Consider the following 26,488-nt stretch of genomic DNA (forward strand, 5'->3'; position numbering starts at 1 on the left):
TATGCGACTGTCCGTGCGGCACACCCTTAGCCTATTCTACATGACTCCTAACTTTGGTTGGAAGATTACAGAAGCTAGGTTTAGCTGTGACAATATCCTGGGTAATATCCTAACAGCTAATGCTGTTTTACACAGTAAAATCCGCATTTGAAAGCCTGGTCACCAGTTGCCAGTTTGTATGGCTAGTTATTTTGCCTAGACTGAATAATGAAAAAGCTTCGTATTTTTGGGTGGCATAGTTGATCTACAAACCACAAAAAGGGGCAAACATGAATGCTGAAGGGCAAAGGGAATATCACAATGTTTTACTCTGGCCTTTTATGGAATAGGCTATGTATTGGCAGACAGCCCTAACTTACCATTGTCGTTGACACGTCGTCGGGTCGTGCTGGCTGTCAGAATCAGCAGCACAAATGAGTTCGCTAAAATATTAGTGGGGACAATTTTGTCATCTTAAAATATTGATTAGGACTAGTCCTTAGCGTCCCACCCTAAATCTACGCCCATGCTGAAATCATCCGTGTTTATTTTTTTGTATTTTTACTCTTTGGTCTGGGTAGTTATCAGAATACTTCTAGAATACTCCCTTTCCAGTTAGAGTTTTCAGGCTTTCATGACAAACTTGGCAAGACTTTTATGAACATCCTTATGGGGATGCTGTTTGATATTTTGAGATCAATTTTAATATTTGAAGGTCAGGAACTTACTATTCACAATCTGACCTTTTCACGTACAATTCCAATTCCGATCTGCATAGTGACTCTGTACTAATGAAGAAGACATCGCTAACAGATTGTTTTGCCAAATGGCTGCATGGGATCAGAGAGCAAGATGTGCAAAGGTCACCCCCAAAAAAATCCCATTTTCAATGATCAATGTGGAAACTGGAGAATATTTATGCCCTGATTTCTGAGGCCACAGAGCTAATGGTGTTCATAGTCTATGGGAGAATAAATAGTCTAGTATAGTGTCTGGGAATTGAAGGCAATTTCTGAGAGATGATGGATGTAGACAATGAACCACACAGGGACTGTTGAAAAGTAAAACTAAACTAAGTTTCTCTGTAGTGAGGCTGCTTTAGATCTGCATAACAGCTCTATCAGGGGCTCACCTCTCTTATCCTCCCCTCCTTTACTCTCCTCTCCTCTCCTCTCCTCTCCCTTCATCCCCCACCCTGTCTGCCCCTCTCCTCTCCTTTCCTTCCTTTTCCTCTCCTCTCCTTTCCTTCCTTTTCCTCTCCTCTCCTCTCTTCTCCTCTCCACCCTTTCCCTCTCCTCTCCTCTCCTCCCTCTTCCTCTCCTCTCCTTCCTTTTCCTCTCCTCTCATGTCTTCTCCTCTCCACCCTTTCCCTCTCCTCTCCTCTCCTCCTTCTTCCTCTCCTCTCCTTCCTTTTCCTCTCCTCTCCTTCCTTTTCCTCTCCTCTCCTCTTCTCTCCTCTCCTCCCTTTTCCTCTCCCCTCCTTTACTCTCCTCTTCTCTTCTCTCCTCCCTTTTCCTCTCCCCTCCTTTACTCTCCTCTTCTCTTCTCTCCTCATCCTCCACCCTGTTTGCCCCTCTCCTCCCTTTTCCTCTCCTCTCCTCTCCACACCTCTCCCCGCTGGCGACATCCCTGCAGGTGGCCAGCGGTAGCAGCTCCAGCCAGGGCCAGATGGAGATCTTCTCCCTGAACCGGCCCACACCACGCGCCGTGAAGACCTTCCAGGTGGGCGCGCCGGTCCTCTGCCTGGAGTACGTTCCAGAGCCCGTCCCACCAGAGGAGGTGGATGCCGAGGACCAGAGGAGTCCGGTGGGCATGGGCAACACGATCTGCGCTGGCCTGGACGATGGCAGGTAACTGCTGCTGTGCCTGTAAAATCTTGGACCAAAAATGGTGACTAAAATCTGTGATCATTTTTGACCTCATCTGAGTACAAATTACCACAACTCCCATGATGCTTTGTTTTTGTCTTGTCATTTTTGGTGGGGTGTTTGTTGATGATTTGGTACACTGCTGCAGTTTTACCATGTCAACCTTAACTGACGTTGTCGTTGAATGAAAACAGCATTAAACAGACTGTCTGGAAGTCTATATGTGTTGTTCATATTTGTGGGGTAGGAGTGTCAAAAAAACAGATGATAAAAAAGACAAACTCTTTCAAAAAACTCTGTAATTACCGTATTTTCCGGACTATAAGTTGCACTTTTTTTCATAGTTTGGCTGGTCCTGCGACTCAGGTGCAACATATATATATATATATTTATAGGTTTTTTTCCTCTTCATGACACATTTTTTGACTGGTGCGACTTATACTCCAGTGCGACTTATAGTCCGGAAAATACGGTATTTTGGATACACAAGCTCACGCTCTCTGTATGTTTGTGTTGATTTTTTTTGCCGGAGCATTATGCTGATTCTTTTCCCCTCATAACAATCCAGTCCCGTAATGTATTCAGCATCATTTGTATTCAAGCCTTATCCCCCTGCTTCTGCGAGACCTAATAGCAAAGACAACATGACAGTCAATATTTGAGGAAACCACAACACCCAAGACGATTGTGTTTCCCTCCCAGCCTGGAGAGATGGTACCCACTTCATCTGGTTTCCCGCATCCACTGGTGTTCACATTTACAAGTTCAGTCAAGGAGAGGAAGTCAATAGTTTCTATTGCAAAAAAAAAAAAAACAATGAAAAGTGAAATGTGGCTTTTGCTTACAACTCCAGAAAGAAGTGATGGAAAGGTTACATTGCCGAATTATTCATTTTTCAGTTGTTTTGGTATGCAGAGAAATGTGTAATGGGAAAGCAAGGACATGGCCTTGCTTTTTTTTTTTAGAGTGGAACGCAACAGACTTTGTGTAGATTATTATTCCTTGCTGACTAGTTGAGATTCAGACATACAAGACAAAAGACAAGAGGCATATCTTAGTCTGTCTCTGTTCTCTGAGCTACTTAGGCAATGACCTCAAGTACTGACCAGCAATCTTTCTCTTTCTTTCTTTCTTTCTTTCTTTCTTTCTTTCTTTCTTTCTTTCTTTCTTTCTTTCTTACCCCCCTTCTCTCTCTCACTATCTCTCTCCCTCCTTCTTAAGCACATACCCTCATTAGTGCCACATGTGTGTTCTCTCCCAAGCATCCTGGTGTATGGCAGCGTGGACACCGCTGCTCAGTGTCTCCTGACCTTCCGCACCCCTGTGGGCTGCCCTGTCCTCTGTCTCAAGCACTCGGCCAACTGCCTGTTCGCTGGGCTAAGGGACGGCACTGTGCTAGTGTACCAGCGCCACAATGGAGGTGAGATCTTTACCTGATGCCTTTTGGCCTATGGGACCAACACTCATTGACATTTACTCATTCAGCACACACCTTTTAGCTTATGCTAAACAACAATGCTTGAACGTTCTATTTGGGCCCCAATCTACTTCCTCTGCATTAAGATAACATATGGAATGTTAAAAAGGAAGTCTTGTGGGGCCAACTATGATGCTGATAATGGAACTCTCTTGAAAGGGTCCATATGTAAATATTTTCCTCTTCATTGATTAATATCGAGAATGAGACTGGAGACTCAGCAGAAAAACTTTTAAAATGCATTTTATAGTCAACATGTTACAGTTTGATCAAGCAAGATTATATATTCACAGGATGCAATAGTATACATGTCTGAGACACCACTGTCATTCCAGTTGATGCTGAACATCCTGCTTTCGAAGACACTCCTACCAACACATTGTGCAAACAACATACCCAATCACTTTGTTATGAGGTGCTCTGAGGTGCATCAACACAACATTTTTGACCCACTTTGACCATTTCCAAAATCATTAGCTGGGCAATTCCATGCAAAGGTCATCCTTACTATGGAAAAAAAAAGTTGTGCATACGCAAATAGAACTGTTGTTAAAATCTTCATTTAGGTCTATATTTTATTGTTTGTAACTGATCTGATTGAATTTGATGGAGAATTACACTCTTTTTACATCATAAATATGGTGTGCAACCATACAGAAACAACATTTTTCACATGGTAATATTATACATACTGTATTTAAAAAGTGGATAAATGGACCCAAGGTTCAAACAAATTGTGTCATTTGACAAATTCCAGATTGACAAGGGAATGGTAGAGCAATGTCTTTGCTCAGCTTGCCTTTAAGAGCACAACTCCTTACATTTGTAAGGCTTTTGTTTTTAAGTCAGCAAGTTCCATGGCCATGTCACATCCATAACGTTTTATAGGAAAAGTTTATACTACACATACAGTGTTGATGCGACAATGTCCATAGTGTCTGTGCAAAGCTGATTTATATCAATGTAAAGTTTGATGACCAAATTGTGCCCCTTTCTTACTTTTAAAACCTTTAATGGTGCGTTATGGATGTGACGTTATGGTGTTACATAATGTGAATTTACAAGACTGGAGACTTTATTATACCTCAAAGCCGATAAAACATCTGTTCTGGTGGCATGTCAGTTTCAACGCATTTCACCTTAGTGTTTACAATTGACATTTCAAAGATTATTAGGTTGATCAAAACCACAGGGAGGCCTTGCCTAACCATTAGCAAAACAAACATAATATAAAAAATACCTCCAGTGATTAGCCTAGCCATAGCCTATTTTCAAGTGGCCTTATAACGAAAATCTGAGCAATTATCTTCCTGTAACTGACATACTGTTGTTGTACATTTATCGTGTTAGCTGGTGAAGATGGCTGACTTTGCAGCTGGAGTAAAATAGCAACCTCCTTCTGTTGCAGATCTGTTCAGCCTGCCGTTCACGTCTGCTTAACACAGTTTAATTTTAAATGTGACGCGATATGCCAGCATTTGAAGTGTCAGGTCCTCTGTAGCTAATACCCACAGAGTAAGATGAGTAACAGCAGCAATAAACTAGATGTACCGCATAGCGGTACAAAATATGACCGCCTCTCAGTTCTGCATATTCTCTTTGTAAAAATAAGTCACGCTTGTCAATTTGTCTCCATCTCCTACTCCTGCAACTCATGTGCATGTAAATGAGTGTGTGCATATGTGAGTTTGCTTTTGTTCATAAGAGTGTGTGTGTGTGTGTGTGTGTGTGTGTGTGTGTGTGTGTCTGTGTGTGTGCATGTGCGTATGCGTGCCTGTGTTTGTGTGTTTATTTGTGTGTGTGTGTGCGCATGTGTGTGTTTGCATGCGCACATGCGTATGCGTGCCTGTGTGTGTGTGTGTTTATGTGTCTGCATTCATGTGGGTGGGTGTTGGTGTGTGTGTGTGTGTGCTTGCCTGTCTGTATGTGTTTATGTGTGTGTGTGCTTGCCTGTCTGTATGTGTGCGACTGTGCGTGTGTGTGCATGTGCATGTGCATGTGTGCGGGTGCATGTACTTTATGTGTGCAAATCACAAATGAGTGGGTATGGGTTAGGTTGATAACACACCATAAATATTTTGTCATCTTGGGTGCAACGGTTCAGGTAGGGCTAGTTATTTAGGGGAGTGGCCACCAAGTTTCATGTTCCCTGGTGTTTCAGTAACCCGGGAATCACTGACCAAAATTGATGACGGTAAAAGAAAAAAAAATTTTTTTTTTTATATTTTAAATGACTTGTCCTGATTCTTCCTGTGGATCTTAGTGGGCACTGAGGAAGCAATAATTTCATCGCTAGTTTTTCATGATTACTATTTCAATTGTTTCATATCAAAATTCACTACTTAATTATGTGTTTTATGTAGTTTGTCGAGGACTGGTTCAGACACATCACACCCATAACGTGAAACCGTCACATCCATAATGCCAGTTTTTCCTACATAATGCATTACGAAAATGACACGTAGTTTCAAAAACACACTTTTTGTGTTCATTCAAGTCTCCTTCATGCTACATTTATCATAGTTTCGGCAGTTTCCTTCAAAATTCACAGAGTTTGTAGAAAACCTGTAATCTCTCACAAAAGTGTGTCCATTTCATGTCACATCCATAACGCTGATAAAATGCCTTGTATTCTTAGGATGAAATTGATTATATGAAATTTGAGGATTTCTCAGTATTCAGAGGACAGAGGTTACATTAAAAGTTATGCAAATTAATTCACTGATACTAATTTCGCCCCCACTGTAAGGCATTTTGTTTACAATATGAGTACAATTGTCACATCCATAACGCTGGAACTGCCCAGCTACAACATAACTAACATATCTTCATTTGATAGATACTTAATTTTAAATATACTTTTAGCCTATATGACAATAATTTCCTGTAAGCTGGACATTCAATACTTAGACACAAGGAACTGTTAGCAACTTTATCTATACAGGAGATTTTTTACTAACTTTGGGGCTTGCCAGTCTGTGAATTATAGGTTCTTTTCTAAGCCTGCAAAACCGATGTTGCTATGCAGTAAATGCGAGTCGGTGAGTTTGGCTCTACAAGGACAGCACAGCGAGGAACATGGCAAACCATATGAGGCCAATGGGCAAAACTCTATTATATGCTTTTTCAGCGATTCATTTTTTTATTTTTTTTTAAGGAAAGCCATCTTTATGTGATGTTTGATACTAAAAGGTTTGGAGTTGAATAAGACCACAGCAGGCAGTAGAGAATAGTGATGGAGGCCCATTGCAAATGGGGTTATTAAGGACCTCTTGCAGTTCATCATGATAGTTATTAGTCAGGTAAAAAGCCAAGGAATAAAGGATTATCCTGAAAGCAAATTACCACTGTATGGATTTTCTTTCTTTCTCTCTCTCTCTTTCTCTCATTCTGTCATTCACTTGCCTCTATCATTGATATAACTTTTGTCTCTTTCTGGCTCTCTCTCTCTCTCTCTCTCTTTCTCTCCTGTCCCTTGGTGTCCTCTCCATCTCTCTCACCTTTTTCCTCCATGCTCCCAGGTGTCTTTTCATGTTCCCGTGTGCTTTAATTTGTAAGTGTGTGAGGTAAGGAAGCTGTCATGTTTCCTCCAGGACTGTTCCCCCTTTACACACATGATCAATGGTCATGGGTGTGTGTGTGTCTGTGTCTCTGTATGTCTCTCTCTCTCTCTCTCTCTCTCTCTGTGTGTGTGTGTGTGTGTTTGTTTAGAGGGATTGTTGCATGGTTGGCATGCTTGCTCAAGTATAAAAAACTGCAAGGGGCCTCTGCGCTCTATGTTAGCTCACCACACACACAAACACACACATACACACACACACACCTGCTCAAAGAGTGACAGGTGAGTCATAGTGAGATTTTAGCCCCAGCTCCTCCCTCTCACCTGCAGAAAAATGCAGATGCCAGCTCACTTTTCCACTGAGGCGAAAAGACAAGATTGATTTATTGTCTCACTCTTGCATGGATTAAATATCACTACTTGTGTAATGTCAGTGTATTTGCAAGAAAAAGGACACACATGGTGAAATGTGACACAGAGGGACTTGGCATAGGGTGGTGTTTGTTGAGCTCTGTGGAGATATTTAAGATTTGTGCCATTGAGCTGAGCGTAGAGGTTCAGAAACATACGGTTAGCTTCTGAGGGATGTTTACATGGATTTCGAATGTCTATGCAGCCCGTTTGATTGCGCCTGGGAAAATTGCCATGTGTTCAATCATGGAGCTGCAAGATGGGTAACACTGAGGACTACTTTTATGTTATAGAGTGTGAAAAGTAATGTTGGGTATTGTGCAATATGCCATGGATATTGAGTTGAATATAAAAAGTGATAAATAAATAACATCCACATGAGCAATAAAAGCCTCATGAATGGAACACCATTGGGAATTGTGTTTTGAAAGTGTGTGTGTGTGTGTGTGTGTGTGTGTGTGTGTGTGTGTGTGTGTGTGTGTGTGTGTGTGTGTGTGTGTGTGTGTGTGTGTGTGTGTGTGCGCGCGCGCGCGCGCTTGTGTGTGCATTTACTTGCACTTGTGTGATATCCTTTATTGCTTTCACAACTTAGGCTATATTAAAAGTCAGTTATTAGAGACTAGACTGAATTCAGATATATGCATCATGGCCAGTGTCCTTCCCTCCCTGTAGCCATCTTTCCCAAGTGTGTGTAGAGGAATTGGTGTTGGCCTTCAATGATATCTGAGGGGACACTCTGGAAGTTAAAGGACGAAGACTGACATTTAGATGATGCCAGCCAATTAACCTGGGGAAGTTGGAAACCATTGTGCTGCTGTTCTGGTTTCAAAAGCAAGAAATAAACAACTCCCAATGTTAATTAAATGCCTCAGCGCACATCCTTTCCTAATTTTACTTCATTAACACAGTCGAAGGAAAGAGAGAGAGGGAGAAAGAGAGAGTGCTTATGTAATGTGTTTTATAATGTCTTCGATAGAGGTTGTAATGTGCACCTTCTGATTAAAACTCAAAGGAAGAAGGTCGGCTTTGGTTTGAGGGCTGGGAGAGGAAAGGACAAGTGTGGGCTTGGATGATTACCCAACTGGCAGGCATTATTAACGCTGCAGAGTCAGAACCTTGCCATGTAGCTCTCGTAGTGTAGCCCACAAACGTGTTTATTTTCTACTGCTTGGTTCATCTCATACACTAATATCACAGTCCAAGACTGCGCAAGCAGTAATTATTTTAACTTTAGGCAGACAAGGCTTTATACTTGACTCTTAAAAGCACCAATTTGGTTTTAATACTGTATCTTGCTCAAGGGCAAAAACGAACATCAGTTGGCGGTGCATATTAAAATGGCACAGCTATTTGCTCCAGTGTTTCAAGCACTGGCGAAGCTACAATATGAATAACCGCGTGTCCAGTTCCCACACTTTCTCATCTTTCTGCGCTCTCTCCCTTGGGCTATCTGCATTAAGGTTAAGTCATTGATACCTTGTTCCAGGGCAACCGTTTTTTTCTCAACTTTAATATTCCTGCATTGAGAAGGTCGGTGCACTCTGTGAGTGAATGCTGACTTAAAACAGTTCAATGACAGGATATGAAGTATAGAACATGACTCTCCTTTCTTCTTTGTCATTCATTAGTTGAAAGATGGGGCAAGGTTCTGCCTTTCTCTAGTAATTTGTGACTATTGATTACTAGTGGTTCCTTTATTCCTTGTTATTGGTTGCAGCAACTTTTTCCACTTTAGAAACCTGTCAAACCAGTCCACATACAGGGAAACTGTGTCAAAAAAGGCAACTTGTAGCCTCATGAGGATGCTTAAGATCACTTAAGATATAATACATAGCACACAATTCAACCATTATTCTCGTTCTATCGTTCTATCTCTTCTATTCTATGTTCTATCAGTCTGTTGTGGCCAGCGCCCTCTTCTATGCAGTGGTATGCTGGGGAGGAAGCACAAAGAAGAGGGATGCTGGGCGACTTGACAGGCTGGTAAGGAAGGCTGGCTCTGTAGTGGGAGCTGAACTGGAGTGCATCACTTCAATATCTGACAAAAGGACCCTAAACAAACTGATCAACATCTTGGACAATGCATGTCATCTGCTCTACAGCACTATCAAAAACCAAAAGAGCTTGATCAGCTGGAGACTTCGCTCACTGCCATGCACAACTGAAAGGCTGAGGAAGTCATTTGTTCCTAGGGCCATTGAACTGTTCAATGCCTCACTAAAGGGAAGAGGAGAGATAGACTTCTCTGCTTAGTCTGTCTGCCTCTCCACCCTCTCCATGTTTGAGTACTGACTGCCCACCACTGCTTTACTACTGTTTTACTACTGTTTTACTAATGTACACAGCCTAATGTTTTCACTACTGTTTTACTGCTACACTGTTTTTCATTCTATATTAGCACACATGATCAATGGCTGCGGTCAGGCTTCTGCTACAATACTAAATGAATGAATGGCTATAAAACCCTATTACCTCAACCTGTTCTTGCACTGAAATAGTTTTTTTATTTTACCTTGTCTACATTATACTTTACTCTCCTATTTGTCCATATTATTTATGCTGGTCTCTAGACTTTACTCTTGCACTGTTGCACTGTTGGACTAATGTTGGACTACTTTTTGCACCTTCACCATGACACTCACTCTCTTGAGCACCTTGCCATGCACACATAACTAAGGACTATGGTTGGACTACTGTTTGCACCTTCACCATGACACTCACTCCCTTTAGCACCTTACCAGTCCCGGCCCTGTCACTACAAGCGTCTTATGCTTGATCACCCTCAAGCACATTGGACTTTCTTAAATTAATTTATATAGTGTATTTAGTATTTAGTTTTGTTAGTTTTTCTTATCTTTATTATCTTCTATTGTCTTTATTGTACAGTGGAGTTTAGTTATATGTTTATACTTATGTTTACCATTTCTGCTGTAAGTGCATGTTGTGTGTGATGTCTGTATGCTACTGAGACCCTTGAATTTCCCCTTGGGGATCAATAAAGTATCTATCTATCTATCTATCTATCTATCTATCTATCTATCTATCTTATAGTTATTTTTCTGTAACAAGTATGTAACAACATGTTAATTACACTGTAATAAGCCTTTTATACAGCATTTCCCTAGCTCAAACTGAACAGACTTAACTTGGAGAGATTGCACTGGATCAGTGATGCAACCGATTGATAATCATCTCAGAAATTTTTTTTGATATTATGTCAATGTAATTGTTCTGACCTTGACCATCGTCGTTGTTTTGACAGGTGAATTATGGGATCCTGCGTCTTGCAGGAAAGTGAGCGTCGGACCAGACCCTGTAAGAACTCTGCTGGCCCTGGAGGACTGCGTATGGGCCAGCTGTGGCAACTCTGTATCCGTGATCGACTGTTCTAGCCTCGCTACTAAGGTGAGAATGGAAGTAATTCAACAGCTACCCCAAATCCCCATCCACTTACATATCTCATAGAATGTGTATCTTAGGGGAGGAGATAGCAAGTGATGAAATTCACCTCATATCTAGACTGACATGAGATTGTAGGTGAGAATCAATTCAACCACATGGTTTTTTTTTGGTTTTTTTTTTACTCATCCACGTTAAGCTGTTTTGCCACCTTTCAATCTGCTGCTGTAGGGTTTGTCTGTTGCTTTTTTCTCTCCCACATGACTATGGACGTAGAGTCAGAGCAAACGTTCCCAACACTTCTGCTCACTCTTAGCCTGGAGCCATTAAAACAGGAATCAGGAGTCAAGGCCGCTGATACCAGCCACTGAGGATGCAGTTCTGGGAATTTGTTACTCTGTCTAGCCTTCGGTAACATACAGCCAGTTTGCACTTTCCCCCGGATTTGTGGACAGGGCAGGATTTTTCGGTGCGAAGTTCCTCCAGAGAGCAGCTTTGAGCAGTGGCAGTGACTTTTCGATTCGCTCAGTGCCTGCACGGTTTGATCCTCCACGGATGGGGTGCCAAGCGAGAAAGGAAGGGGGGGGGGCATGGGAGGAGACAATGTTTTAGGATCTGTCTATTATCCATTATTCTTTCCCTCTTCTGCCCCCCCCCCCCCCCTCCACTCCACTGACTCTCTGGCTCTCTCTGGGTTTAAGTGCGGGCCTTTTACTACACTGGAGCGGCTCAGGGCCCTGCTAGGGCCGTGTTGGTGCTGGGGCTTTGAGCACAGGCATCAGTGGAGCTGCGGGGTGAGACGGCAGACATGCTCATGTGGCTGTGGCCTTACAGGGGAAGATGGTGGCAAGGGAGCCACACTCGGCTTCTAGGACAATCCTCTTCCCATTCAGGCTGTGACGACTGACCCCTCTGTCTCTATCTCTCTCTCTCTCTCTCTCTCTCTCTCTCTCTCTCTCTCTCTCTGTATCCCTCTATTCTTTTTGCTACATATCTCTCTGTTTCTATACTGTTGCTGCTCTTGAGTGTATAACACAATAGTGTTGTCATGATACCAAAATTATGACTTCGATACGATACCTGCCATAAATATCTCGATGCTCGATACTGAAACGATACCACGCAAAATCCTAAAATATCTGGAAAAGAAAGGACGCAGACCTCCTCCAAGTGTATTGAGTCATTTGTGTTGAATTTGGTGCACTTTTGTAGTGTGCAGGTCAATTCTGGGTTCTAAACTTCTAAACTTCCTACATAATTATTATTTTTTATTGTCCGTAAAATAGGAATTTGTGTGTGATTAAATCCTTTATTGTTTGTTATAGTTCATTTACATTGTGTTGTGTTTTGGCAATAAAGTAGGCCTACCTATGAATAGCCAAAGTAGGCTAGATCAAGGTCAGTGTTGAAATTACTGCATGCAAATCACTGAATGCTATGCAGAGGGGCCTAATCTTTAGGCCATCTGATGTAGGCTACCCTAGGCCTTGCCGTATTTATGAGATTTCTTTGACTGTTGCAATGGGTACCAGTGTACAAGTACGACGTTCCAACCAGGTCTTCGTCAGATAGGCCTACACCATTAGGCTACCTGTTGCAATATATCTGTGTACATTACGTATATTTCTTTGATAACATTATTTGCTACCATGTAACAATAAGCCATTATTATTATTAGGACTCAACACGCTTCAGTGGTAGGCTATTATATGCTGTGGGCTTTAATTAATGCATGTCGGGAAGCCTATCCTACATCTGGGCAATAATTATTGAACAAATTGCAGTCTGCATGCCATATGACAAACATTACCAGTAGTACTGACCGAATATTAAATAGATTGTTTGCAAGTTATGGTAATGTTATACTAGCGTGAACATTGCGTTTTCATCACCTTATATGAAATATGACAGTTAGTTTAGACAAAAACTGAAGAGATGAACTTGGCACTAATCATGTACTGTAGTGGTGTTTTTCTATAGCCTATTCGTTAACCTGTCGTTCTTTTAACTGTTTAAAAATGCTGGGATATGTCTGCGAGGTGCTTAGCCAAGTTCTATGCGTAGCCTATTGCTTTTGAATGACTTTTGAACATATTTTACTATGAAACATATTTTACAAACGGGCCTCTGTGTACCTGATGGCTTGCCTTCACTATGATGTATCCAAAATAGTTCCAGAATTCACCTTTTGTTTATTCCACAAGCCGAGGACTGTCGGCAAAGAACTATGTTGACATTGGCTGCCCACTCACTCACTCACTCAGCGCTGCCTGTTTGACACACCCACTTGCTTAGATGCATGCAAGGAGCATGGAGAGTGGAAGCAGTCCACTTAGACGCAGAACGTTATTATTTTAATAAAGTATCGATTCTAAAAACGTCGGAAATCGTATCGTTTTTGCGTCGTGATACCTTTCTAGTATCGATACACTGTGCAACACTATAACACAATTACTCTTGAGTTTAGAACACATTTGTTTGTCTCTGTCTTTCTTTCATCCCCTCCCCAGTCTTTGTCTACCTCCTTTTCTCCCTCTCTCAATTTCAAATTCAAATTCAAATGGTGCTTTATTGGCATGACAAATATGACACTTGTATTGCCAAAGCAATTGTTACATAAAAGTACAGTATCAGGATCTAAGCAATTATACAGGTACAAGGGATAGGGGTACATGGACAAAGTGTAAAGAACATTTTTTTTTTTTTTTTTTGTCTGTGTCTGAGTACAACATATTGAGTTCAAGTTTAAGTTCTGAGTGACTCAACATAGGCAACAAACTTACAGACATACAATACATCAGGGCACAAATCTAAAGTGGACTGAGTAGAAACTTCAAGTATGGTACAGTATATACAACATGAGGGGACTGTGTTGAGTTAGTGTATGTGGCTGTGGCTGAGAGAGAGGGGTGCGTGTGTGTGTGTGTGTGTGTGTGTGTGTGTGTGTCTGTGTCTGTGTGTGTGTCTGTGTGTGTCACATGTACATGCATACAAAAATCACTCAGTGTCTCTCAGCTGGTGACAAGCAAGGACATATTGGGCAGCAGTAATACAGCTGTCTGTGTCTTCTCCCAATAGGTATAGTATTTTATTTGGGTTTGGTAGGTCATAGAAATTAGGGATTTTTTCTTTCATTTTTGGGAAGTATTTATTGCGAATTGATTCAAATTTTGGGCATTCAGTTAAAAAGTGTAATTCAGTTTCAACAACATCATCTCTGCACTGCTGGCATAGACGCTCGTCTTTTGGAAGCCATGTCTTTTTGTGTCTTCCTGTTTCTATGGCTAAACGGTGTTCACTGAGTCTGTATTTCGTTAGTGTGCATCTCAAATTTGTCTCTTATATTTTTGTTAGGTAATGTGCAAGTGTATATTTCCTGTTTAGGGTCAGATAGCATTGCATTTTGCTTTGGGATTGTGTTTTAGATTGCCAATATTCGTCATAAGTGTCTTTTAGGTTTTGGGGGGTTTGGTTAATCCAAACATTTTGTGTGGATGTAGCCTGGTATTTGGCCTTTAAAGTGTTGGATGTCTCTGGAGGAGGGTGACTGAAGACCAGGTTGGTAGGGGAGTTATCTTTGCTCAACTCTTGGTGTTTCAGGGCTTTATAGTGGAATGAGTTTGGGTCACTCAGACTTACATGTTTGATGTCTCTTTCTCTCTTCTCTCTCTCTCTCTCTCTCTGCCTGTGTTTCGTGTCTGTGTTTCTCCAGGTGAGGGCTGTTTTGTGTTCAGTGGCTCAGCTTGAGCTAGCAGGCTGGAAAGGGCAGTTATTGACTTAGACTGCTAAGCAAAGAGTGGAATGTGGTGCAAATAGGCAAACCTGCCTGGAGCCCATACTGCGCTCAATGAACAGCAAACATCTTAAAGTCCACATGGATAGCTGTGGATCAACGCACCTCATCACCACTGTTCTATCAATCTTTATCCTGCAGGACAGAAAAAACCCATATACACATACACACTAATTAGGGATGCACTTGAACTTGAATATGTTATTCTGAAAAGCATGGATAATGCAGCATAAATGAATACTGAATCTTCATGAATAAACAAGTTATTATACAGAAAAATAGTCAGCTCAATTACCGACTGTGCAACAACCACTGTTTCCTCAAATCAATTTCTGGATGGTCAGAGAACAAAGTGCCAGTTTGCAACACACAAATTAGATGAGCCTACTAGAACTAATTGAATAGAGATCACAATTTTTTTTATCTCTGAAGCTGCCCCACAGTGTCAGCATGACCATTCAAACCATCTCTCAGGGAAAGGAGGTAGAGGCATTCGATACATTCGATCCCATACCCTTATGTCTGTACATCACTTGTAATTTTTAGCTTTTAACCTCATAAATAAAAACAAGTCCAAATATAAAAAGCAGTGTTTAACCTTGCATTTCAGTCGATATTCTTTCATAACATGATACCAATAGTTTGCGCCAGTTCACACCAATCAAATTGTCTGGGTGGGCTTTATACAATGATAGACAGATGAGCAATGGTGCCAAATCTATCATGTCACCTGAGCACGCTTTGGTTGATTTTGTTTACAACACAAAGGCTGTCACTAGAGAAGCTAGACATTTTGCTATTGCATCTGTTGTACAAGATATTGACTGAAAAACGACATTTGATGAGAAGATGGAGGTTTTTGCTGTTCTCCCTAGAGGATTCACAGTAGGCTATTTTGCTGCTCAAATTGGTTAGGTCTATTCAATTGAGTGCAGTGGCATTTTCCCCCCTGTATCGGTTGAAATACGCCCCATAATAACGTCCCAATCAAGCAGTATCAGACTCCAATTCTGAATAGAATTGAGGGCTAAATTATACCATTATCTCTAAGACATTTTCAAAAAACATTAGTTTTACAATAAATAAATTTGGGCAAGTTTGAGTGATTGCACAAAGATGTGTATTAATTTTATATATAAGAAGAGTGATTTTTCTTGATTGATTGAACATAAACATACTCAGACAAACTGACATATACACATATTCACCCACACTCACACAAACATGCAACATTTTACCCTTACTTTAAATATGATTATATGGGGAGAATAATTTCTCTTCCTCTTTCTTTATTTCTCTTTCTTTTTCTCTTTCTCCCTCTTTCTCTCCCTCTCTCTCTCCCTCCCTCCATCTCTCCTCATCCTCTATCTCTTTATGTCTGCTCCATGGCATCAGAACAAACTCAAACTCAAGGAAATCTGCACACAAACACTGTCTGATCTTGGCAGCCAGGGCTTAATGATTCTGGACCGCTGTGGATGAAACCGCTTTGATCCCACTAGACCGCTGGGACTTGCTCTTTCTCCCTCTCTTTCCGACTCCCCCCCAGTAAACTCCCCTTCCCCCTTATCACCCAGGCGAGGCAGGCCCCGTCACAGAGATGCGCCAAACCCGTTTGGATTTGGGGACTTTTTTAAGCACAGATGCACCTTGTCACTCGGTTAAATAGGGGCTAATCAGAGGGTGAGAATTCCCCTCGCATCGAGGGCTTTCCACTCTTCCCGGCGAGGCAGCGGAGGATTGGGGGATTCGTGCTGCGAGAGCGTTAATGTCTGACTGGTAAGGCAGCGGATTCTGAGCTTAGTGTGACTGAGAGGGAGCTGTCGGCTCTGCCATTACTCCTGTGGTTTGACTCAAGGAGCTTGGCATTGCCGAAACTAGTAAGGCATGCAGGAACTAGCCAGTAGCCGAATGAGAGTCTTTTGTTTGTCCTTAGAGGGCTGAAGTGAAATGGTCCCTCACATTGTCTGAATAGATTCTAACGACTTAAAAAAAGCCTTAAAATATAGGCCTTAAAAGGTCTACATATATTCCACATGGTCCACACATATTGGAATGCACAAACCAAGGAAATATACACATTCATGTATTCAGTGTGCTTTCACAGTGTGTGAGACATTTTCCTCAAATCTCATTTGTCCCTTGTACAATGATATTGTTCCCTCGCCTCATTTTTCTCTTTTACTGGCTGCCTCTTCTCGAGCCCGGGCTCGAGCATGAAAATGGAACCCAACGTGTTTGCCTGCCCTAGCGGGGTGAACCTCAACTGCCGAGGAGTCAATTAAAAGAGAAAACACATCAAAGAAGTCCCCCCACACTCCTCTCTCTGCTCTTAAACAAAGGAGGTCCCTCTGGCAAGGGCACACAAACAGGTGGTAATCCATCTCCTCCGGAGGGTGTGTAGAAAAGGAGGGTGCGTTTGCGCCTATCCACCCCCCAGCACACACACACACCACCCCAGCGCTGCTCGTGGCTAATCTCGGCGGCCAACGCCTGGGTAACCGTGGGTGATAGTGGTCCCTTCGGTTGCCGTCTTCCGTAGCGGACCTCGTAGGGGAGCGTGCAGAACCTTGATAAGGCGCGACACGCTTCCTCTGGGGTGCCTCATTACGGATGCGCACACCAAAGACCCCCCCCCCCCCCCCCCCCCCCCCTCCTCCGCACCCCAGTGAATGCTTCTGTGAGTTAGGTACAGGGGAGCTGTGTGGCATTGCATTACACCGATTCTTCCTCTCTGAGTCAGGGTCTTAGTTTTGGTCTGGAGGACAACTTTGGTCCTCGGAAACCTTGTGTAGCCTCTCAGCTTCACTGGGTTTAGACTCTGCAAGAGCTTGTATCAAGACTGTAGTGCCAAATGATCTCATTTCCCACATGGCTGCTGAGGAATTGAAAATTATTGTCGCAGAACTCATAATGAGGAAAAATAAAACTTTTTTTTCAAGGAGAGGGGGCGCAAAGAGTAAAGCTCTGCTTGAGTTTTTTTTTTTTCGGGGGCCCACTTAGCCGCAGAGAGAGAGGGAGAGGCTGAACACAAATAGCTGCACTTGGCAGTGGCCCTGGGTAAATCATTATGGCATACTCCACCAGCGACGTGGAAAGGGTTCACAGCTATCAATAAAGAGAAACTGACCCCGTGGCAGACCAGAAGCTAGCCCGCCAAAAGATCTCCAGTAGTACCATGGCATAGAGCCCTTTCTCCTTCAAAGAGGGTTTCATTAGTGCAACCTCTTGGCCACTTGGACCATAACCTAATTTACCACCAACCTGGAATATCACACCCTCCTGGAACAGGATATATAGCTGCAACAAAACATTGCCACAGTCTGTGAGACAAAAGACACGTGTTGTAGTGGAGTGAAACAGAGCAGGAATATGATTGACTGACTTGCTGTTGATTGCCATGAAGGGTTTATTCTTGTGTCAGTATTTGCTCACAGCAAGCCCTGTGGCTCAAGACTCTAGGGTCTGTTGGGCTTTTTATCACATTGTGTCCTAATTATGTCAACATTTTGATTTGCACTTCACCAGTCCCAAGATCGTCTGAGTATGCTTCGTAACATAATACTGATTATTGTGTGTCCTTTAGCAATGTAGAGAGATTTGCTTGGATGCTATGTCAATACACCACTGTCAGTTGATGGATGGCTTAGGCAGATAGCCAACCTTGGTGCATTGTCATACTTTTAATGGATGGTAACGACGTTATCACCATACCTTAATCAATAGCTCTCACTATTAGTGACAGAAAAGGAGAGGCATAGAGGGCTATTGAATAGTCTTTGAAGGGGGAAGTGGGTACTGAGTCATTCAAGGGTACTTTCACACCAGACACATTTGGTTTGATTGCATCAGACCTGTTTTTTCTTTCTTCCATTTTTTCTTGACAATACTACAAAACAGCAGTCAAACTCATACCACTTGTACTGATCAATTCTTGGCTCTCAATAGTACAACATAGTCAAGCTTTTCGCATTAGGAGTCCATTAGTTTGCTAGGCCAGCTTAGGAGAAACATGATTACTGTAGTTCAATGTACAACCTCACTCTTTGTTGCTAGCTGTCACTCAAAAGCAAGTCGGAGAGACTGGAGATGCTTCGCACTTTCGATGAACTCTTCAGTTGTTTCATTCATACAGGTGAAAGTTATGAGCTAGCTACTTTGTCTGCCTAGAGGTGGTATACTGTATATATGAAGCTGTGAAGCTCTACACTGGTTTAAAAGATCAAAGATAATCCATATATCGTAGTACAAGTTTCACAAAGAATGCGCTTAATTTCCAAAAGATGACCCTGGAAATTCAGCTCATATACTGTACTCGCATCCTTTGAGAGATCAACATACCATAGGCAATGCTGCAGTGACACTCAAATGCTTATTTTGGGTGAATGGTGCAACAGCTTAATTGTAGGGTGAAATATAAACATGTTCAGTATGGCTGAACCATTAAAAGTTTGTACGGGATTCTCATTGATGTTATACAAGGCCCTAGATTTGGAAAAAAGTGCTAAAGGTAAATAAATACTCTAGAGTCAAAATGCTTCTTTGGCCTCGGGGACAAGAATAAAAACACATTGTATACAATGTAAGCAAGGTATGAATGAAAGTCCTATGAACATTACTAAAAAATGCAATCGCACCTTGTTTCATCCTTATCTTCATTTGCATATGTTGCAGAGGCCTCAAATATTGGCTCAACGTTGATAAAGTATTGTATTTGCAGACAAACTAATGATTGGTGTCATGTGGATACAAAAATGAGTTTAGAAGACCCTCAATGTCACAGTTTGTTCCATATCTAGGGCTAAAAACTAATGGGCATGCAGTACAAACTTTTAACGGTCCAGTCATACTGAGAACATGTCTGTGTTCCATTCTACAAAGTTTGAGCAGGCTGGGAATAATACTTTTCAATGCCCAGACATGGCCTCCAAGATAAGGCATTTCTGAGAGTGTAAAAAAGTATACAGTCAAGGGTAAAAAAATGTATGAAAACATTGGAATTTAACAGAAGTATTTTTCTTGTTTTGGGACCAAAATATTAGGTAGACAAACTTTGAGCAAAATCTGAGACGGTGCAGGAACCATTTTCCTGGATTTTGTCTGATTTGACACAGAATGATAGCTTGGAAATCCAGACCCAAACCTAGAAAGATTTAGGGTCTGGCTATGAGTAATGAAAATGGCCCAACTCGAGGGACAGCTCCAGGCATACATTTGAAAATATCTCTCAGGGATCCTACGCAGTATGGAAAACCTGGAAAAGTATGGAATTTGATTTTAGTAATTTCAAGGTCTGGATAGGTATGGAAAAAAGAAACAAGGGTATGGAGAAATATCTGTGTTTCCAGACTATTGCATCTACAGTACTAATCCCTTCACTCGGGTCATAATGAACCATTCCTACTGTAGCTTAACTGTCAGTCCACATCATCAAGATACAATTGAATAGGGGTCCTCGGAAAAAAATCTCTCCCACAAGGGGACCCTGGTACCAAAACCAAATCGAGAACCCCTGCAACATGCAAGTGCCCTATACCATTGTGCACTGGTATGTTTACGTAGCTCTGCTATTTTTGGCTAAAACACTGGTAGACTTTTTTTGATTTTGTAAAAGTTACCAAGACATGGATACTGCATTATCTGATAAACTGTTATTACAAACAAATAATATTGTTTACAGTGATTTCTGAGGCCTCTGCCAGCAGTGTACTAGTCTCCAACACATGTACTGTAGGCTATGCTGTATCTACAGAGAACTAAAAATGTGAGTGCACCTTCCCCCAACGAAAAGTATCCAACAGTGGGCAAGTGTTTTCTGAGGGCTACCAAGTTAATAATAAACATTATTATACAGCTCTTCACAATGCTAGTAGAACGCTCCCTTGACAATGTCTAGAATATGGTCAGAAAAATGTACCGAGAAGTTTGAAAATTTGAGTATGAAAAAAATATGGAATTTTGAAATGGAAAATGTGTAGGAACACTGATCTCTGCACGCAAACACTACAACCAATGTTTACTGACTGATTCCGGACTTCAACACAATTGGATAACACTACGAGCAATGTTTACTGACTGATTCCGGACTTCGATGTTGCAGCGCGGTTGTCATCTGTTTAGCTCGCCTTTGGCCCGCCTATATCAGAAACACCGATGTGATTGGTGCAGCGCGACTCCAAGGGCATGGGTAATGAGCATCATTACTGATTGCCAGAGTGACTAGCTGAGCAAATTCAAATTGTGCTCTCGCGAGAATAACGGAATAACTCTAACGGAATGACCCAGGTGATGACAAAAAGTATTCAGTAATTGATTAGTTGACAATTACTTTATAAAATAATGAGGCTGTTTGCATAGGTCCTTTTAAATTTCAGTATGAGTGATAGAGGGGGTTGTCCGGTAACAGCATTGTGTACACACATTTTTCTTGCCTCTGCAGTGGCCAATTCATGCCAATTTCAAACTCCATTTTGGTTCCCATGGTAATCGTACAATCTCTTTTTCTCTTCCTCTCTCTGTCTTTCCCTCTTGCCACCCCTCCCTCTTTCCCCCACCTCTTCCTTTCCCTCCCCCTCTCCCCTGGGTCCTCTATCTCCTTTCCTATCTCCCTTATTCAGAGGGTGGAGGTCCATCAGGACCCGATGGTCAGCGTGGCGCACATGGTGCGAGCCGGCGGTGGCGTGTGGATGGCCTTCTCCGAGGGCTCCTCCATCCGCCTGTTCCACACAGAGACCCTGGAGCACCTGCAGGAGATCAACATCTCCACGCGCTCTGGGTTCCACCACCCAAGTAAGTTGTTGTTGTTGCTGCCGTTGTGAGGAATCGGCTCAGCTCAATACAGTAAACTCTTCCATGTCTATTTACCACTTCTTCCTGCAGTGAGGTCCCCCTTACAGGTGGAGGTTGCCTAGAATCAACCCCCACACAGAGGAGAGGGATTGTCATTAGGGAGGCACCGAGCATATTCTAATATGCTTCAATGAAATTAAACTTAATCCATTGGTTCGACTTTCAGAGCCATGCCTGGTATCTAAAAAAAGTCCAAATTCACAGGGAACCTCCCTTTGTCTCTGAGCCAGTCCATGTTAGTGATTGCCTCTCTGCATGAGTGAATACTGCAAGAGAAGCACATGCCATGCATTAGTAAGTCAGCTGGCTCCTGGCCTTGCTTTGTCTGAGCAGTTTTCAAGGGGCAGCAATTAAGCAAAACTGTGTCACCACTTCATTTAGAAAACACACACACACACACACACATACACATGCTCAGGTTCGGCTCATACTGGACCTGCTATTCCGGTTTCTGGCTCCAGGGACAAAGCCAAATGAGCAACTGCCCTGAAACTCCAGAGAGATAAAATAGGACCACAGGCTTGTGAGATGTTGTGGTGGTGGTGGTGGAGTGTGTGTGTGTGTGTGTGTGTGTGTGTGTGTGTGTGTGTGTGTGTGTGTTTGGGGGGTGGGGTTGGAAGGTTAATAAAAAATAAATAAAAGTGACGCAGGAGTGGCTCTATGCTGAAGACAAAGCTGTTAATTCCAGGGGTTGCTATGGAAACACTCTTGTCTTGACTCCAACAACCCTGGCATGCTGGTGATGTGCCAGCCTCATCCCTTTTGTATCTGTCCCTTTTCTTTCACTCCTTCCTTCCCCCCCTCCCCTCTTTCCTCTCGCTTCCTCCCCTGTCGCTTTCCGCCATCTCTCTCTCTCTCTCTCTCTCTCTCTCTCTCTCTCTCTCCTTTTCTCTCTTCAGCAGCTCTTGTTATTTTTGCTCTTTGACGTAGAAAGGAAAAGACGCAGCTCGTTCAGCTCTCCTTCATCCTCCCTCCACACATCATCTCAGACCCCTGTCTGTATTCTCTAAACGCCGCCGCAGACCACCTCCTTCATCCTCCCTCCACACATCATCTCAGACCCCTGTCTGTATTCTCTAAACGCCGCCACAGACCACCTCCTTCATCCTCCCTCCACACATCATCTCAGACCCCTGTCTGTATTCTCTAAACGCCGCCGCAGACCACCTCCAGATTTCTCTGCACCCTGCCCTTCCACTCCAACAGATGAAATATTAATCAGTGAAGTGGAGAGGCACAGTTTTCAAATGGCCTGAGTGCGTCTGAGGCTGCGTTCAGACACACGGGGCTTCTTCCCTCCCAACCCCAAACTATCATCAGTTGTGCGGTGCAACATATCAGAGGATATGCTCTCTGTGGATGTTTGTGGATATTTTTCTACATATCCATGACAATACATTCGTTCAATTCTGGCTGTTTGAAAGGACAAGGGAATAGCAGCCTGTCAAAGAGAGGAGATTATGAATGGTCCAGACAGGAAGAGGAGCCTGACCTGAGGATCCAGGCAGCTGGGACCACTGTCAACAGGCCCACTGCTTCAGCCACTTCTCATTAGGCTTGTGCAGGGCAAACCTTCATTTATTCTGCTGGGCCCTGGATGAAGGCCACCTTTGGTTACCTGACCCTGTGTCATAGCTTTGTTCTGTCTTTGAGTGCCGCGTAGAGGCTGAAAACACATCAGGGCCATGATGCTCAGAAGTTGTGGTTTCCGAAAAAAAAGTTTTCATAACCTTCAGGCTATTGTCTCCTACCGTGGGCAGCCACAGTTTAAATATGCAGGGTGTGTGTGGCGTCCTGCCAAAGAGTGTGCCAAGCCGGGAAATGTCAGAAGGGCCCAGGCCTTGTCCAAGTCCTAGGAACGGGAATGAACTCCAGTCCAATAATGCTCACTCTCATCACGCCTCAGGGTCGAGAGAACAGCCAGTTGCTCCCTGCTGGAGCTGTTGATCCAGAGACATCCTAGTATGGAAATCTGAAAGACACACACACACACACGCGCGCGCGCGCGCGCGCACACGCACACGCACACGCACACGGATCAGCGGTGCTCATATCTAAACAGTTTATTTTCAGATTGCTGAAATTGCTGAGTTGTTAATCAAGCCACAGGTTTCGCGGGAAGTTCTGAACACCTTTTCCCCCTTTCAACTGAATGGTTTTCAGTAGCTGATTTTAAAGTGAAGGACATGAGGAAGTGGAGAAATCAATCAGAAAATCAATGATCTTGGAAGGCCCAAATTTCAGTCCTTAAGTCAGATTGTAGATCTATCATAATATACACATTTTCATTCATACCCACTTTGTTCTACACTGGATACCAAAAAGGAAGTCATTATACTATTGGGGGCCCCTTTATAAATACCACAACACTACCAGAGGATCCCTTACAAAAATTAAATGTTTGCGGCAGATTTGCACCAAACTTGTGGGTGATTTGTGGGAAACAAATGAGTTCACTAGAAAATATTGCCAGAAGTTTACCAGTGCTGCTAGAGGCAAACTTCCAGCAAAGTTCTGGCAACAATGAGAAGTTTGCTACTAGTGGCAAATGTGTTCGCCAGTGATTTGCCACCACACTTAGCCAGTAATGGCAAACTTCCAGTAAACTTAGGGTGACAACCCTAATTTGCATAATGACATTGCTGCAACATTACCAAAAGTTAACCTCAACTGTTTGCCAGAAACCTAATTTGCATGTGAAAATATGACCTTGCCGCAAATTTGCGGCAACTGTTCGCCAGAAACCTGACATTTCTGTAAGGGATGCCTTAAGTCACATGCTAGTGGTGAATGCTAGCAGGGTTTTATTCTCCTTGCTAGCACGCCTGCCCCTAAAATCAAGGTGCTGCAGGTTTGAGGGTTCGAGCCAATGGCGGTGTGGTGGTGAACCTTAGTCAGCCCAATGCTTATTGTTACTTATATAACTGGGTTATTCTTACCTGTCACTGCACCTTCAGGTTATGCTACTGTTATGCCTTTGTTCCCATCTTATTGTAGTACTTTATTTGAAGGTAGATGTGCAGTGAAAAACAAGTGTTTTTGTTTGTTTATTTGTTTTGTCTATGTTCTGCATGTGCTTTCTAGGCTTAGCAGGGGTGAGCATTACAGCTACTTGTAAAATGTAGAGAGAAGAGCACACATACCCTGCTATTAATGACATAAGTCCGTAGAGTACCTCTTCTTTGCACATACAGTACATTCTGCTAAGTAAAGAAGAACATGCATGCATCTGGTCGTGGTGGTGCATATCCTTGAGTGAATAAATGAATAATAAACATAGTTCTCTGACTTCAGTATGAACTTACAATCAAAATACAATCATATTTCAACCACTCTTTGGAATGTGTTTCACAAAGCACTCATAAAGAACAGAACAGCACATAATAATTGCTTTGTTAAATACTGCTGATTGCTGAGGTGAGAGAGGCTTATGTAGGATTAGTGAAGAATAATTAGCTGCTGCCTTGCCGGATTTTGATCAGACTTTGAAAAACAACAACAGAAAAAATCACTGTTTATTCTGCTATACTTTAGCCTAAGGGAGAGAAAAAGATTGAGAGAGACAATAAAAGAGTTGCAGAGAAAATCCAAAGCTGAGCTCACTTGCACCTACTGAACAATCTTTCACGACGGTCCTATAAGTGTACAGTCATGATTTGTTTACAGTATGTAGCACACTTCACATATGAAAATGCATTTTTTTACAAATAAACAAATAATTTTTACAAATTTTCATGAACAAAATTGTTAAAAAAATACTTAGATTTACATATGAAGAACATATACTTGCATGGATTGTATATACTACATAACATTTACACATTAAACATGAAAAAAAAAACATTGGGATGATGAAAGTCATCCATCATGCATGGCATGTGTTTAGTTTGGCCCTGAGGGTTATGGAATGTTACGACAAAACTATGCATGCACCTCTGCAGTGTACACAGTTGCCCTGAATTGAGTGCCAGAGAGTGGGAGGAGAAGTTCTGACTGAAATACACGGGGAAAGGTCTAAAATAGTCATTCTGACCCTGGTCTTGACGTAGACTGCCTCAAGGCTGGGATGCTGTTTAAGTCAGATGAGGCTTTTTTTTCCGTGACTCTCTGTGTGAGAAAGGTGATGTAAGCCTCTAGCCGTAGAGAGACAGGTCGTCGACCCAGATGATGACCGCCCGATAGGCTCTTCAACAGCAGCACGGCGGCAGAGTGAAAGTGCTATTTTCTGCAGTACACCAACAGCTCGGAGGCTCCGCAGAGAAAAGACAGGGGGGGCAGTTGCCATCAGACCCTGCGTGCTGCATGCCTGTTCTCCCAAACACTTCATGCCTAGTCTCTAGTCAATGTGAATGCCCAGATATTTATAGGAGCTCACCTGCACAGTGCTCTCATTATGCATGTGTGTGCATGTGTGTGTGTGTGTGTGTGTGTGTGTTTTTATGTATGCAAACATGTGTTGAGATTTATGCAGTGTCCATTACACCACTGGGCAAATCCTACAACCTGTAGTTATAAATACTTTATGCATGCAACCTAAAATTAGCCTAGAAATCTAGACGCGCCCCTAGCGGCAGCAAATTAATTTGCTGCCAGGGCTAGTCTAGCAACTCTCCGTTGGCTTGTGAGCTCCAGAAATCGAAACTTAATCAGGCCATTGAAATCGTGTATAGAGTCGTTAGGTGGGCTTAACATAATGATTGATGGCAGAGTTGCAACGGTTTGGCTTGAATTCCCTGCTACTTGAAAACAAATAAGATGGATGTTGCTGCTGGCGAACAGTGTGACACGAGTTAAGCTTTTATTATGTTGGCAAACAATTGAACTAGCCAACTAGCTCCGCTGGTGGGAAACGCATGGGACTCATAGCGCTGCCGCTGTCCTATTGCGTGCAGAGGGAACTGCTTTAAACTGCTTAATGACTGCATGAATTATACTGGTGATTGCACCATTAGTTTTTCCTGATATGCCGATGTGGTCACTGGTACGGGTCTGGCTGTGGGCTTGACTATCACCACCACCTCCACCCACGTCTGGACTTTCCCCTACTTACATCAAAGGTCAACACTACATGTCTGCAACGCCGTCATGGGAGGAAGCTTTTCTATGGGTCAAGGGGATTATCGCCACCTTTCCCAACAGTGTCCTTTTCTACA

The 26,488-nt window shown here is 42.7% G+C and overlaps 1 protein-coding gene across 5 annotated transcripts in view; it reads left to right on the forward strand.

Annotated features, from left to right (window-relative positions):
* The window catches only part of arhgef10la (Rho guanine nucleotide exchange factor (GEF) 10-like a), a 143,656-nt gene that overhangs the window by 111,983 nt on the left and 5,185 nt on the right, over window positions 1–26,488 (forward strand). For all 5 annotated transcript variants that reach the window (XM_042090703.1, XM_042090706.1, XM_042090705.1 and 2 more), the window contains 4 exons: window positions 1,615–1,829; window positions 3,110–3,267; window positions 10,557–10,699; window positions 21,104–21,275. In XM_042090703.1, coding sequence (XP_041946637.1) covers window positions 1,615–1,829; window positions 3,110–3,267; window positions 10,557–10,699; window positions 21,104–21,275 — 688 coding nt within the window. The remainder of the gene's footprint in view (window positions 1–1,614; window positions 1,830–3,109; window positions 3,268–10,556; window positions 10,700–21,103; window positions 21,276–26,488) is intronic.

This window comes from Alosa sapidissima, chromosome 4 (assembly GCF_018492685.1).
Source record: "Alosa sapidissima isolate fAloSap1 chromosome 4, fAloSap1.pri, whole genome shotgun sequence".
NCBI classification, from domain to species: domain Eukaryota; kingdom Metazoa; phylum Chordata; class Actinopteri; order Clupeiformes; family Clupeidae; genus Alosa; species Alosa sapidissima.